General features: G+C 49.9%; 1 protein-coding gene across 1 annotated transcript; it reads left to right on the forward strand.

The window, feature by feature from the left end:
- Nucleotides 1-514: 514 nt before the first annotated feature.
- On the forward strand, nt 515-7,463 carry LOC144677442 (oxidized low-density lipoprotein receptor 1-like; the record flags this gene model as incomplete). The annotated part of the gene is made up of 3 exons (XM_078537535.1): nt 515-598; nt 5,272-5,391; nt 7,321-7,463. Coding segments are annotated over exons 1-3 (330 nt in total), but the record flags the coding sequence as incomplete, so codon positions are not given.
- Between the last annotated feature and the right edge of the window lie 5,384 nt (nt 7,464-12,847).

Here is a 12,847-nt window from a genome sequence, read left to right on the forward strand (position 1 = left end):
AGTGAGAGAGATAAAGAGAGATTGAGAGAGAGAGACACATTGAGAGAGACTTGATGAGAGATATCGTAAGAGAGAGAGAGAGACAGAGATATATAGTGAGAGATTGAGAGAGAGAGAGGCACAGTGAGAAAGACTTGTTGAGAGAGATTGAGAGAGAGAGAGAGAGGGACAGAGAGAGAAATGGTGAGAGAGATTGAGAGAGAGGGAGACAGAGAGAGAGATGGTGAGAGAGATTGAGAGAAAGGGAGACAGAGAGAGAGATGGTGAGAGAGATTGAGAGAGAGGGAGACAGAGAGAGAGATGGTGAGAGAGATTGAGAGAGAGGGACTGCTGCCCCTGGTGTCAGTACAACCAGCCTCTCATTCTGATCTCAGGGGAAGTGTCATTGTGAAATGGAACAAAGAGGCAGAAACAGTTTTGAGGAAGTTTTCGCCCTGACATCGAGTCTGAGGAAAGACTGAGACACATCTGAGAGAGATAGAGAAGCAGACAGGTCAGGAACGGAGGAGAGAGACCCCTCAGACACAAACCATGGAGCAGGACAGCGACTACATGAATACGAGAAACATCAAAAACAACACGACAGCCCCCAGTGAACGTAGGTTAAACTGTTCAATAGAGGGAGAGAGAGAGAGAGGGAGAGAGAGAGAGATGCAAGGAGAGGGACAGCGAGATAGGGAGAGAGACAGAGAGGTGGAGATGGAGAAACAGAGAGAGAAATAGAGCAAGAACGAGAGAGAGAATGAGAAGAGTGAGAGAGAGAAAGAAAGACAGGGAGAGTGAGAGAGACAAATATGCATTGAGAGAGAGGGAAAAACAGAAACAGAGAAAGAGAGGCAGAGAGACAGAAAGTGAGATAGTGAGTTTGATAAATACAGTGTAGAGGGTGCTTTACTCTGTATCTAACCCCGTGCTGTACCTGTCCTGGGAGTGTTTGATGGGGACAGGGTAGAGGGAGCTTCACTCTGTACCTAACCCCGTGCTGTACCTGTACTGGGAGTGTTTGATGGGGACGATGTAGAGGGGGCTTTACTCTGTATCTAACCCCATGCTGTTCCTGTCCTGAGTGTTTGATGGGGACAGTGTAGAGGGAGCTTTACTCTGTATCTAACCCTGTGCTCTACCTGTCCTGAGAGTGTTTGATGGGGACGGTGTAGAGGAATATTTACTCTGTATCTAAACCTGAGCTGTACCTGTCCTGGGAGTGTTTGATGGGGACAGTGTAGATGGAGCTTTACTCTCTTTCTAACCCCGTGCTGTCCCTGTCTTGGGAGCGTTTGACAGGGACTGTAGAGGGGCTTTACTCTGTACCTATGGTAATTCCCCGAAGCCTTCAGCTGCCTGGACCCTGAACTGCAAAAAGCTCTCGCTGAACCTCTCCGCCTATCTATCTCTCTCTCTCTCTCTCTGCCTCAATTTCTCTGTTTCTCTCTCCTCCTTTAAGACGCTCCTTGTACTGATCTCTGTGTCTGAGCTTTTGGTTTCCTGTCCCTAATATCTCCCTGTGTGACTCGGTGTTCGATTCTCTTTGATAACGCTCCTGTACCGTGCACTGGGATGTGAAACGAGGGATATAAACGAGTAACGTGGTTGTTGTTTCTCTTGATAAGGGGGGTAGATACGTCACCATTGTCTGTTCCGTGCAGTAACACGGGTTGCTCAACATGGGTCAATCTTTACTTCTCTATTCCAGGTAAAACTGGGCAGGAACCAGTTGGAGGAAGAAGATCAATAACTTCAACACATCTTGGCATCGCCTGCCTCATTGTCCTAATCATCAGTTTGGTTATTGCGATAGGGCTGAGAGTCCAAGGTAGGAAACTGAATCTGACACTGAACCTGTTACAGAGATTGAACGGAGGCAATACTGAACTCCTTTATTTTCTCACCCTCTGTCCGTAAGCAGGGGTGTTTTCATGTTGGAAATAGGCTGTGGTGTGTTTACCAAAGCCCTCAGTTTGTGAGGTCAGACTTTAAAGGGAGAAGCAGCAACATCTCTCTAGATTTAAATCAGTAGCGTAGTTTATTCATACATTCAAACCCTCTCACACTAACACTGATATATTCCACACCACTCACTAGAACACTGATATTCCCCACACCCCTCACCGTAACAATCTGATATATACCACACCCTTCACCGTAACAATCTGATATATCCCACACCCTTCACCGTAACAATCTGATATATCCCACACACCTCCCTATAACACCCTGATATATTAGGCAGCCCTCACTGTAACACTCTGATATATCCCACACCCTTCACTGTAACATTCCAATATACTCCACACCCCTCACTGTAACACTCTGATATATCTCACACCCCTCACTGTAAAACACTGATTTACACCACGCACCTCAGTGTAAAATGTTGATAAATCCCACACCTCTCACAGAAACAAACTGATATATCCCACACCCCTCACTGTAACACTCAGGCATACCCCACACCCCTCACTCTAACAGTCTGATATATCCCACATCCCTCCCTGTAACACGCTGAAATATCACACACCCCTCACTGGAACACTCTGATATATCCCAGACCCCTCACTGTAACACTCTGATATATCCCACACCCCTCACTGTAACACTCTGATATATCCCACACCCCTCACTGTAACACCCTGATATATCCCACACCCCTCACTGTAACAGTATGATATATCCCACACCCCTCACTGTAACACCCTGATATATCCCACACCCCTCACTGTAACAGTATGATATATCCCACATCCCTCACTGTAACACTCTGATATATCCTACACCCCTCACTTTAACACTCTGATATATCCCACTCCCCTCACTGTAACACTCTGATATTTCCCACAACCCACACTGTAACACTCTGATATTTCCCACAACCCACACTGTAACACTCTGATATATCCCACACCCCTCACTGTAACACTCTGATATATCACACACCCCTCACTGTAACACTCTGATAGTTCCCACACCCCTCACTGTAACATTCTGATATATCCCACACCCCTCACTGTAACTCCCTGATATACCACACACCCCTCACTGTAACAGTCTGATAGTTCCTACACACATCACTGAAACATTATGAAATATTACACATTCTTCACTTTAACACACTGATATCACACAATCCACACTGTTATACTCTCATATATTGCACATGCTTCACTGTAACACTCGGATATATCCCACACCCCTCACTGTAACACACTGATATGTCCCACACCCCTCACTGTAACACACTGATATATACCACACCCCTCACTGTAACACTCTGATATATCCCACACGCCTCACTGTAACACTCTGATATATCCCACACCCCTCACTGTAACACTCTGATATATCCCACACCCCTCACTGTAACACTCTGATATATCCCACACCCCTCACTGTAACACTCTGATATGTCCCACATGATTCTCCCTAATATTGAAATATATCACACACCTCTCACTCTAACACTCTGATGTATCTCACATCCCCCACTGTAACACTCTGATATATCCCACATCCCTCACTGTAACACATTGATATATCCCACACCCCTCACTGTAACACTCTGATATATCCCACATCCCTCACTGTAACACATTGATATACCCCACACCCCTCACTGTAGCACTCTGATATACCCCACACCCCTCACTGTAGCACTCTGATATACCCCACACCCCTCACTGTAACACTCTGATATATCCCACACCCCACACTGTAACACTCTGACATACCCCACACCCCTCACTGTAACACTCTGACATACCCCACACCCCTCACTGTAACACTCTGATATACCCCACACCCCTCACTGTAACACTCTGATATACCCCACACCCCTCACTGTAACACTCTGATATATCCCACACCCCTCACTGTAACACTCTGATATATCCCACACCCCTCACTGTAACACTCTGATATACCCCACACCCCTCACTGTAACACTCTGATATATCCCACACCCCTCACTGTAACACTCTGATATACCCCACACCCCTCACTGTAACACTCTGATATATCCCACACCCCTCACTGTAACACTCTGATATATCCCACACCCCTCACTGTAACACTCTGATATATCCCACACCCCTCACTGTAACACTCTGATATATCCCACACCCCTCACTGTAACACTCTGATATATCCCACACCCCTCACTGTAACACTCTGATATACCCCACACCCCTCACTGTAACACTCTGATATACCCCACACCCCTCACTGTAGCACTCTGATATAACCCACACACCTCACTGTAGCACTCTGATATACCCCACACCCCCCACTGTAGCACTCGGATATACCCCACACCGCTCACTGTAACACTCTGATATATCCCACACCCCTCACTGTAACACTCTGACATACTCCACACCCCTCACTGTAACACTCTGACATACCCCACACCCCTCACTGTAACACTCTGATATATCCCACACCCCTCACTGTAACACTCTGATATATCCCAGACCCCTCACTGTAACACTCTGATATACCCCACACCCCTCACTGTAACACTCTGATATATCCCACACCCCTCACTGTAACACTCTGATATATCCCACACCCCTCACTGTAACACTCTGATATATCCCACACCCCTCACTGTAACACTCTGATATATCCCACACCCCTCACTGTAACACTCTGATATATCCCACACCCCTCACTGTAACACTCTGATATAACCCACACCCATCACAGCGTGTTTCCGCTCAGAGCCACATTATCGGAAGGATTTGAACACATTGGAGAGAAAACGCAGAAGAGGTTTAGACGGATTTTCTGGGGATGAGAAGCTTCAGTTTCGAGCAGAGACGGGAGAGGTTGGGATTATTCTCCTCGGAGAGAAGGAGGCTGAGAGGGGATTTGATGGAGACGTTCAGAGTCAAGAGGGGGATGGAGAGAGGAGACGGGGAGAAGCTGTTCACACTGGGCCCAGAGGACACAGATTTTTAAGCGATTTGCGAAGGAATCAAACGCGATGTGAGAGAAAACGTTTTCGCAGGCCGAGCGGTTCGGCTCTGGGATGTGCTGCCTGGTCATGTGGGAGAGGCAGGTTGAATTGAGGCATTCAAGGGGGCATTGGATGGTTATTTGAACAGATACAATGTGCAGGGGTACAGGGGGGAAAAGGCAGGGCAATGGCACTGGGTCCGAACGCTCATTCGGAGTGCCGGTGCGGACACGATGGGCCAAATGGCCTCCTTCTGTGCACTTCAGACCCTGTGGTTCTTTGACCCTGTAAGTTCTATGACCCTGTGATTCTCTCAGTCCTACAGATGGACAAGAACATGACGGGGCTGAATGGAAAGATCCGGAATATGTCCGAGACCCTTGAACAGACGCTCCAGGACCGAAGATCCTTCTGCGCCGTCCTCCGGAACTACTCGGGTGAGTTGGTGCTGTCGGCCCCCACCCCCTTCCCCACTCTCCCACCATCCCACACTCTGTCCCATTGGGATCGCCCCCACCCCCTGTCTCCCCAACCCCACCCCCACCCCCACCCCCTGTCTCCCCGCCCCCACACCCCGTCTCCCTGCCCCCACACCCCGTCTCCCCGCCCCCACACCGCGTCTCCCCGCCCCCACACCCCGTCTCCCCGGCCCCACACCCCGTCTCCCCGGCCCCACACCCCGTCTCCCCAGCCCCACACCCCGTCTCCCCGACCCCCTGTCTCCCCCCACCTGCCTCCCCACCCGCTGTCCCCCCACCCCACCCCCTATCTCCCCACCCCCACCCCCTGTCTCCCCACCCCCACCCCCACCCTGTCTACCCACCCCACACATTGTCTCCCCTCCCCCACCCCGTCTACCCACTCCAACCCCCTGTCTACCCACCCCCACCCCCACCCCCTGTCTCCCCTCCCTCACCCCCTGTCTCCCCTCCCTCATCCCCTGTCTCCCCTCCCTCACCCCCACCCCCTGTCTACCCGCCCCTGTCTCCCCGCCCCCATCCCCTGTCTCTCCGCCCTCGCCCCCTGTCTCCCGCCCCCGCCCCGTCACCCCGCCCCCTGTCTCCCTGTCTCCCCACCCCCGCCCCCTGTCTGCCCACCCTGCCCTGTCTCCCCACCCCCATCCCACGTCCTGTCTCCCCACCCCCACCCTCCCCAGCCTCCCCACCCCACCCCCACGCCCTGTCTCCCCACCCCCACCCCATCACCCCACCCCCACCCCCTGTCTTCCCACCCCTACCCCCTGTCTCCCCACCCCCACCCCGTCTCCCCCCCAACCCCGTGTCTCCTCACACCCACCCCCTGTCTCCCCACCCCCTTCCCCTGTCTCCCCACCCCCACCCCTTGTCTCCCCACCCCCACCCCCTGTCTCCTCACCCCCACCCCCTGTCTCCCCACCCCCACCCCCTGTCTCCCCCCCCACCCCCTGTCTCCACTCCCCCACCCCAACCCCTGTCTACCCACCCCCACGCCCTGTCTCCCCACCCCCATACCCTGTCTCCCCACCCCCACCCCCTGTCTCCCCACCCCCACCCCCTGTCTCCCCACCCCCACCCCCTGTCTCCCCACCCCTACCCCCTGTCTCCCCACCCCTACTCCCTGTCTCCCCACTCCCAACCCCTGTCTGGGGGTCTGTCCGACAGATTGAGGAGATTGGATAAGGTGCAGGCGGGTGAGCCAAACTCGAAACCTGAGGCCGACAAACAAAACCACAGCGACCGGACCCGAGGCGTTGAAAGCAATAAAGAGATTCGATTGGGTCGATGGGGAGAAACTATTTCCTCTGATCCGGTGGGTTGTGGGGGGAGCCGGGGAGGGGGAGTCGAGAACAAGCGGGAAGAAGGTTAAAATTCGAGCCAGGACGTTCAGGGGGGACATCAGGAAACACCTCTTCACACAAAGGGGAGCAGAATTCAGGAACTCTCCCCCCACCCCCGAAATAAACTGTGGGGGCCGGAGGTCAAAGGGAAACGTCAAAACTGAGATTGAGGGATTGTTGTTGGGGATGGAGGGACACGGAACCGAGGGAGTTAAGATACAGAGCAGATCCAATAGAATGGTGTAAAATACCCGAGAGGGGCTGAATGGCCTCCTCCTGTTCCTGTGTAACAGGCTCGAGAGGGGCTGAATGGCCTCCTCCTGTTCCTGTGTAACAGGCTCGAGAGGGGCTGAATGGTCTCCTCCTGTTCCTGTGTAACAGGCTCGAGAGGGGCCGAATGGGATCCTCCTGTTCCTGTGTAACAGGCTCGAGAGGGGCCGAATGGGATCCTCCTGTTCCTGTGTAACAGGCTCGAGAGGGGCTGAATGGCCTCCTCCTGTTCCTAATGATTCATTGTATTTCTCTGAATTAAGTCTTTATAATTTTGCAGAGTCTCCCTGTCCGAACGGCTGGAAAGTTCATAATCATCATTGCTATAGATTCTCAACGGAGAGAGTAAACTGGGACTCGGCAAAACAACAATGTGAATCCCAAAATTCACACTTCATCATCATAAATACAGAACAGGAACAGGTGAGAATGACAGACGCATCTGTCAGAATGAGATAGAGAGAAAATATCCCTCTACACTGTCCCCATAAAACACTCCCAGGACAGGTACAGCATGGGGTTAGATACAGAGTAAAGCTCCCTCTACACTGTCCCCATCAAACACTCCCAGGACAGGTACAGCATGGGGTTAGATACAGAGTAAAGCTCCCTCTACACTGTCCCCATCAAACACTCCCAGGACAGGTACAGCACGGGGTTAGATACAGAGTAAAGCTCCCTCTACACCGTCCCTATCAAACACTCCCAGGACAGGTACAGCACGGAGTTAGATATAGAGTAAAGCTCCCTCTAGACTGTCCTCATCAAACATTCCCAGGACGGATACAGCATGGGGTTAGATACAGAGTAAAGCTCCCTCTACACCGTCCCTATCAAACACTCCCAGGACAGGGACAGCATGGGGTTAGATACAGAGTAAAGCTCCCTCTACACTGTCCCCATCAAACAATCCCAGGACAGGTACAGCACAGGGTTAGATACAGAGTAAAGCTCCCTCTACACTGTCCCCATCAAACACTCCCAGGACAGGTACAGCACAGGGTTAGATACAGAGTAATGCTCCCTCTACACTACATGAAAGAGGGTTCCAGCAGTCGATGAGCTGAGCCCGGGGTGGTTCTGGGCGATGTTACGGAGTTGGGAAGAGGCCGTCTTGGTGATGATGTGGATATGAGGTGGGAATCCCATCTCCAGGTTAAACACAACCCCAGGGTTGTGAACAGTCTGGTTCAGACTCAGAGAGTTCCCAGGATGGAGTCGGTAACTTGGGAATGGAGTTTGGAACAGAGATGGAAAAAAACAGCTTCAGTCTTCCCGATATTTAATCAGAGGGAATGAGGGAGAATTTCCTGAGGAAGGGTTTGGTGTATTTTGGGGATCAGTTGTGTGTGCGTGTTTGTGTGAGTTAAGGCAGTCATACTAACTGAACACATTCCATCATTGTATCTGCTGCAGAATTTCATAAAGAAATCTATCGAGAATAATCCTGGGGATCACTGGATCGGACTAACAGATCGAGAGAGTGAAGGAAACTGGAAATGGGTGGATGGGACCCCAGTGAGGTGGGTCCCAGCATCGCATGGAGAGAAAGAGCAGGACAAGGGGATTAGTTTGGGATTGATACAGGGCGATGGGGAGAGAGCGGGACAGTGGGATTAGTTTGGGATTGATACAGGGCTATGGGGAGAGAGCGGGACAGTGGGATTAGTTTGGGATTGATACAGGGCTATGGGGAGAGAGCGGGACAGTGGGATTAGTTTGGGATTGATACAGGGCTATGGGGAGAGAGCGGGACAGTGGGATTAGTTTGGGATTGATACAGGGCTATGGGGAGAGAGCGGGACAGTGGGATTAGTTTGGGATTGATACAGGGCTATGGGGAGAGAGCAGGACAGTGGGATTTGTTTGGGATTTGTACAGGGCTATGGGGAGAGAGCGGGACAGTGGGATTAGTTTGGGATTTGTACAGGGCTGTAGGAATCTTGCTGATTCTGTGCAGGAATGTGTCGGATTTTTATCGGTATTTTTTATTTCCCCATTTCCCAGTTTTACCCGATGGGAGCAGGGTGAACCGAATAATGCAAAAGGAAATGAAAACTGCGCCATTATCAGAATAAACGGCTGGAATGATGCCAGTTGTACCGATCACTTCCCTTTCATCTGTGAGAAAAGGGCACTGCCCTGCGTCGAGGCAGCTGATATTGAGAAATATTGTTCCTGAAGAGAGACTGGGACACAGAACGAGAGTGTCAGGATTGTCCAAAGATCCCCAGCCCCTCCTCCCTTCCCCACAATCCCCGGCTGCCCGAGGCCACGTCCGAAAGGTGAAAGTTCATCTGTTCCCCTTCTCCCCGAGGAGGAGCTCCCTGCAGCGCCACCAGTGGTGGGAGGGGGGAATGACAGCGTGACGTTTGACATTGGAAAACCCCATTATAAATCCAGGCAGGAGTCCGGCGACATGGAACAGGACAGAAGTCCTGCATTTCTCTAGCAACTTTCACTAATTCAGATGATCACCAGCCTGCTTTTGCAGCCAATGAAGCAACTCCTTACAGAGTTTTCATAGTTGTCAGAAACAAGGCTTTCAATTTGCGTGCAGTAAGCTCCCACTGGACTCAGGATTAAACTCGGTCACATCTGAAATACCCTTTGGACTTTTTCTTCTCGGACTCTGTAAATCATGTGAACTCATTTCAATCTCCCTGGTTCTTGTACTGTTACTATCCATAATTGTAAAAGTTTCCTTTTTCTATCCTCCATTACTGTGTCTGTGCATTTGTGTACGTGTGTGTACGTGTGTGTGTAAATGTCTATGTGTGTGGGTGTGTGAGTGTTTGAATGTGAGGGTGTGAGCGTGAATGTGTTTGTGTGTGTGTGTGTGAGTGTGTGTGTGTGAGTAGGCGTGTATGTGTGTTTGTGAGAATATGTTTGTGTGAGTATGTGTGTTTGTGTGAGTGCGCATGAGAGTGGATACGTGTGTGTGTGTGTGTGTGAGCGGGTGTGCGAGTGTGTGTGGGTGTGAATGTGGGTGTGAATGTGGAGGTTGACATTGTGAACATTCCTGCCCCGGGTTTTAAATGTAAATAAACTAACCCGAGTTGATCATAATGTGAGTTTGCTGTGAGTGATTAGTAAAGTGGATCAGACACACTGAGGGTTTGGGAAAACAAACCACAACATACTTCACAAAGAATTCAAAACACCTTCTGCGTGCGGACAGCTGGTGAGAGACAGAAGTACAGTTTGCCTGTCTCTCTCCTGTCCGGATCAGTTTGTTCTGAGGAACCTACCAACTCAGACATGTGTACAAGATCTCCAACTTTGTAATACTGCTCCCAACTTCTCAATTCCTTCATACACCAGCCTACGTACTTTTGCTGTAACCAATCCCTTAGGCATGTTCGGTGTCCTGATGAGCAGGAAAACACAATTGCTTCTTTTACCGATTAACTGAAATCTGTGTCCCTCTCGTCCTCGCTCCTCCCCCCAACGAGACAGTTTCTCCTGATCTATCCATGATGCTGCTATCCCTTTCATAGAAACATAGAAACTCAGAGCAAGAGTAGGCCATTCGGCCCTTCGAGCCTGCTCCGCCATTCATTATGATCATGGCTGATCATCCAACTCAATAGCCTGCTCCCGCTTTCTCCCCATACCCTTTGATCCCTTTCGCCCCATGAACTATATCTAACTCCTCCTTGAAAACATACAATGTTTTGGTCTCAACTACTTTCTGTGGTAATGAATTCCACAGGCTCACCACTCTCTGGGTGAAGAAATTTCTCCTCATCTCAGTCCTAAATGGTCGACCCCATATCATCAGACTGTGACCCCTGGTTCTGGACTCCCCCACCATTGGGAACATCCTTCCTGCATCTACCCTGTCTAGTCCTGTTAGAATTTTATAGGTTTCTATGAGATTCCCCCCCTCATTCTTCTGAACTCCAGCGAATATAATCCTAATCGAATCAATCTATCAACATATGTCAGTCCCGCCATGCCAGGAATCAGTCGGGTAAACCATCGCTGCACTCCCTCTATAGCAAGTACATCCTTCCTCAGATAAGGAGACCAAAACTGCACACAATATTACAGGTGTGGTCTCACCAAGGCCCTGCACAATTGTAGCAAGACATCCCTGTTCCTGTACTCAAATCCTCTGGCTATGAAGGCCAACGTACCATTTGCCTTCTTTACCGCCTGCTGCACCTGCATGCTTACCTTCAGCGACTGGTGTACAAGGACACCCAGGTCTCGTTGCACATTCCCCTCTCTCAATTTATAGCCATTCAGATAATAATCTGCCTTCCTGTTTTTGCTATCAAAATGGATAACCTCACATTTACCCACATTATACTGCATCTGCCAAGCATTTGCCCACTCACTCAGCTTGTCCAAATCACACTGAAGCATCTCTGCATCCTCCTCACAGCTCACCCTCCCACCCAGCTTTGTGTCATCTGCAAACCTGGAGATATTACATTAATTCCCTCATCTAAATCATTAATATATAATGTGAATAACTGGGATCCCAGCACCGATCCCTGCGGTACCCCACTAGTCACTGCCTGCCATTCGGAAAAAGACCCGTTTCTTCCTTCTCTTTGTTTCCCGTCTGCCAACCAGTTTTCTATCCATCTCAATACACTACCCCTAATCCTATGCGCTTTAATTTTTACACGCCAATCTCTTATGTGGGACTTTGTCGAAAGCCTTCTGAAAGTCCAAATAAACCACATCCACTGGCTCCCCCTCATCAACTCTGCTAGTTACATCCTCGAAAAATTCCAGTAGATTTGTCAAGCATGATTTCCCTTTCATAAATCCATGCTGACTCTGTCCAATTCTGCCACTGTTTTCCACGTGCTCAGCTATTAAGTCTTTTATAATGGACTCTAGAATTTTCCCCACTACCGATGTCAGGCTGACTGGTCTATAATTCCCTGTTTTCTCTCTGACTCCCTTTTTAAATAGTGGGGTTACATTAGCTACCCTCCAATCTGTAGGAACTGTTCCAGAGTCTATTGAATCTCGGAAGATGACCACCAATGCAGCCGCTATTTCTAGGGCCACTTCCTTAAGTACTCTGGGATGTAGATTGTCAGGCCAACCCAATTAAAACATATAGCAACCAACTTCCCCAACCGGAGAACCAACCTAGTATTACAGACCACCAAGAATCTTTTTTATAAAAATTACTCAAACCTTCTGTTTCAATACATAATACAAGTTAGATCACTTGGTAACAGCTGCTATATTGTTGCCGGACAATGTCTTTTTTTACAGTGAGTGGCGTGGACCCAGTCTTCCTTCCCTTTAACCTTCAGGGCCGTTTGAGTTGTTAGCAACAAAAGGTAGGGTCCTTTCCACCCTCTCATGCAATTCAGCTGCTGTTTTGCATAGAGGAAAATGAGTACAAATCCAACATTTAGTCCGATTAACTTGCGAGGCTACGGCCAGCATTCGTTGAACCGCAGAATTGGTATTCCACTCCCCGCAAGGACCACGCAGGAGAGGATCCAAATCAGAGTCAGCATTCTGACGGCTCAGTTAAATTTCTTGCACAAGCCCTTCCGTCCAAGGTCAGCGTCCACTTGACGTGCGATGTGTGGATCCACAAGGGCGCCCTTCAACCTTTACGGCCATATGGGTGGTGAGCAGGACTTGGAAAGGCCCTTCCCATCGAGGTTCCAAACAGTTCTTTCTCCTGAAGGTCTTTACAAGGACTAGGTCCCCGGGCTGGTATTGATGGCAATCTTCAATGATGGGCTTTTTCTGAGCTTCTACTACCTGTATATGTAAGCTCTTGAGAGAATTAGTGAGCACTATACAATATGTAATCATTC

Source organism: Cetorhinus maximus, unplaced genomic scaffold (genome assembly GCF_964194155.1).
Source record: "Cetorhinus maximus unplaced genomic scaffold, sCetMax3.hap1.1 HAP1_SCAFFOLD_2538, whole genome shotgun sequence".
NCBI lineage: Eukaryota > Metazoa > Chordata > Chondrichthyes > Lamniformes > Cetorhinidae > Cetorhinus > Cetorhinus maximus.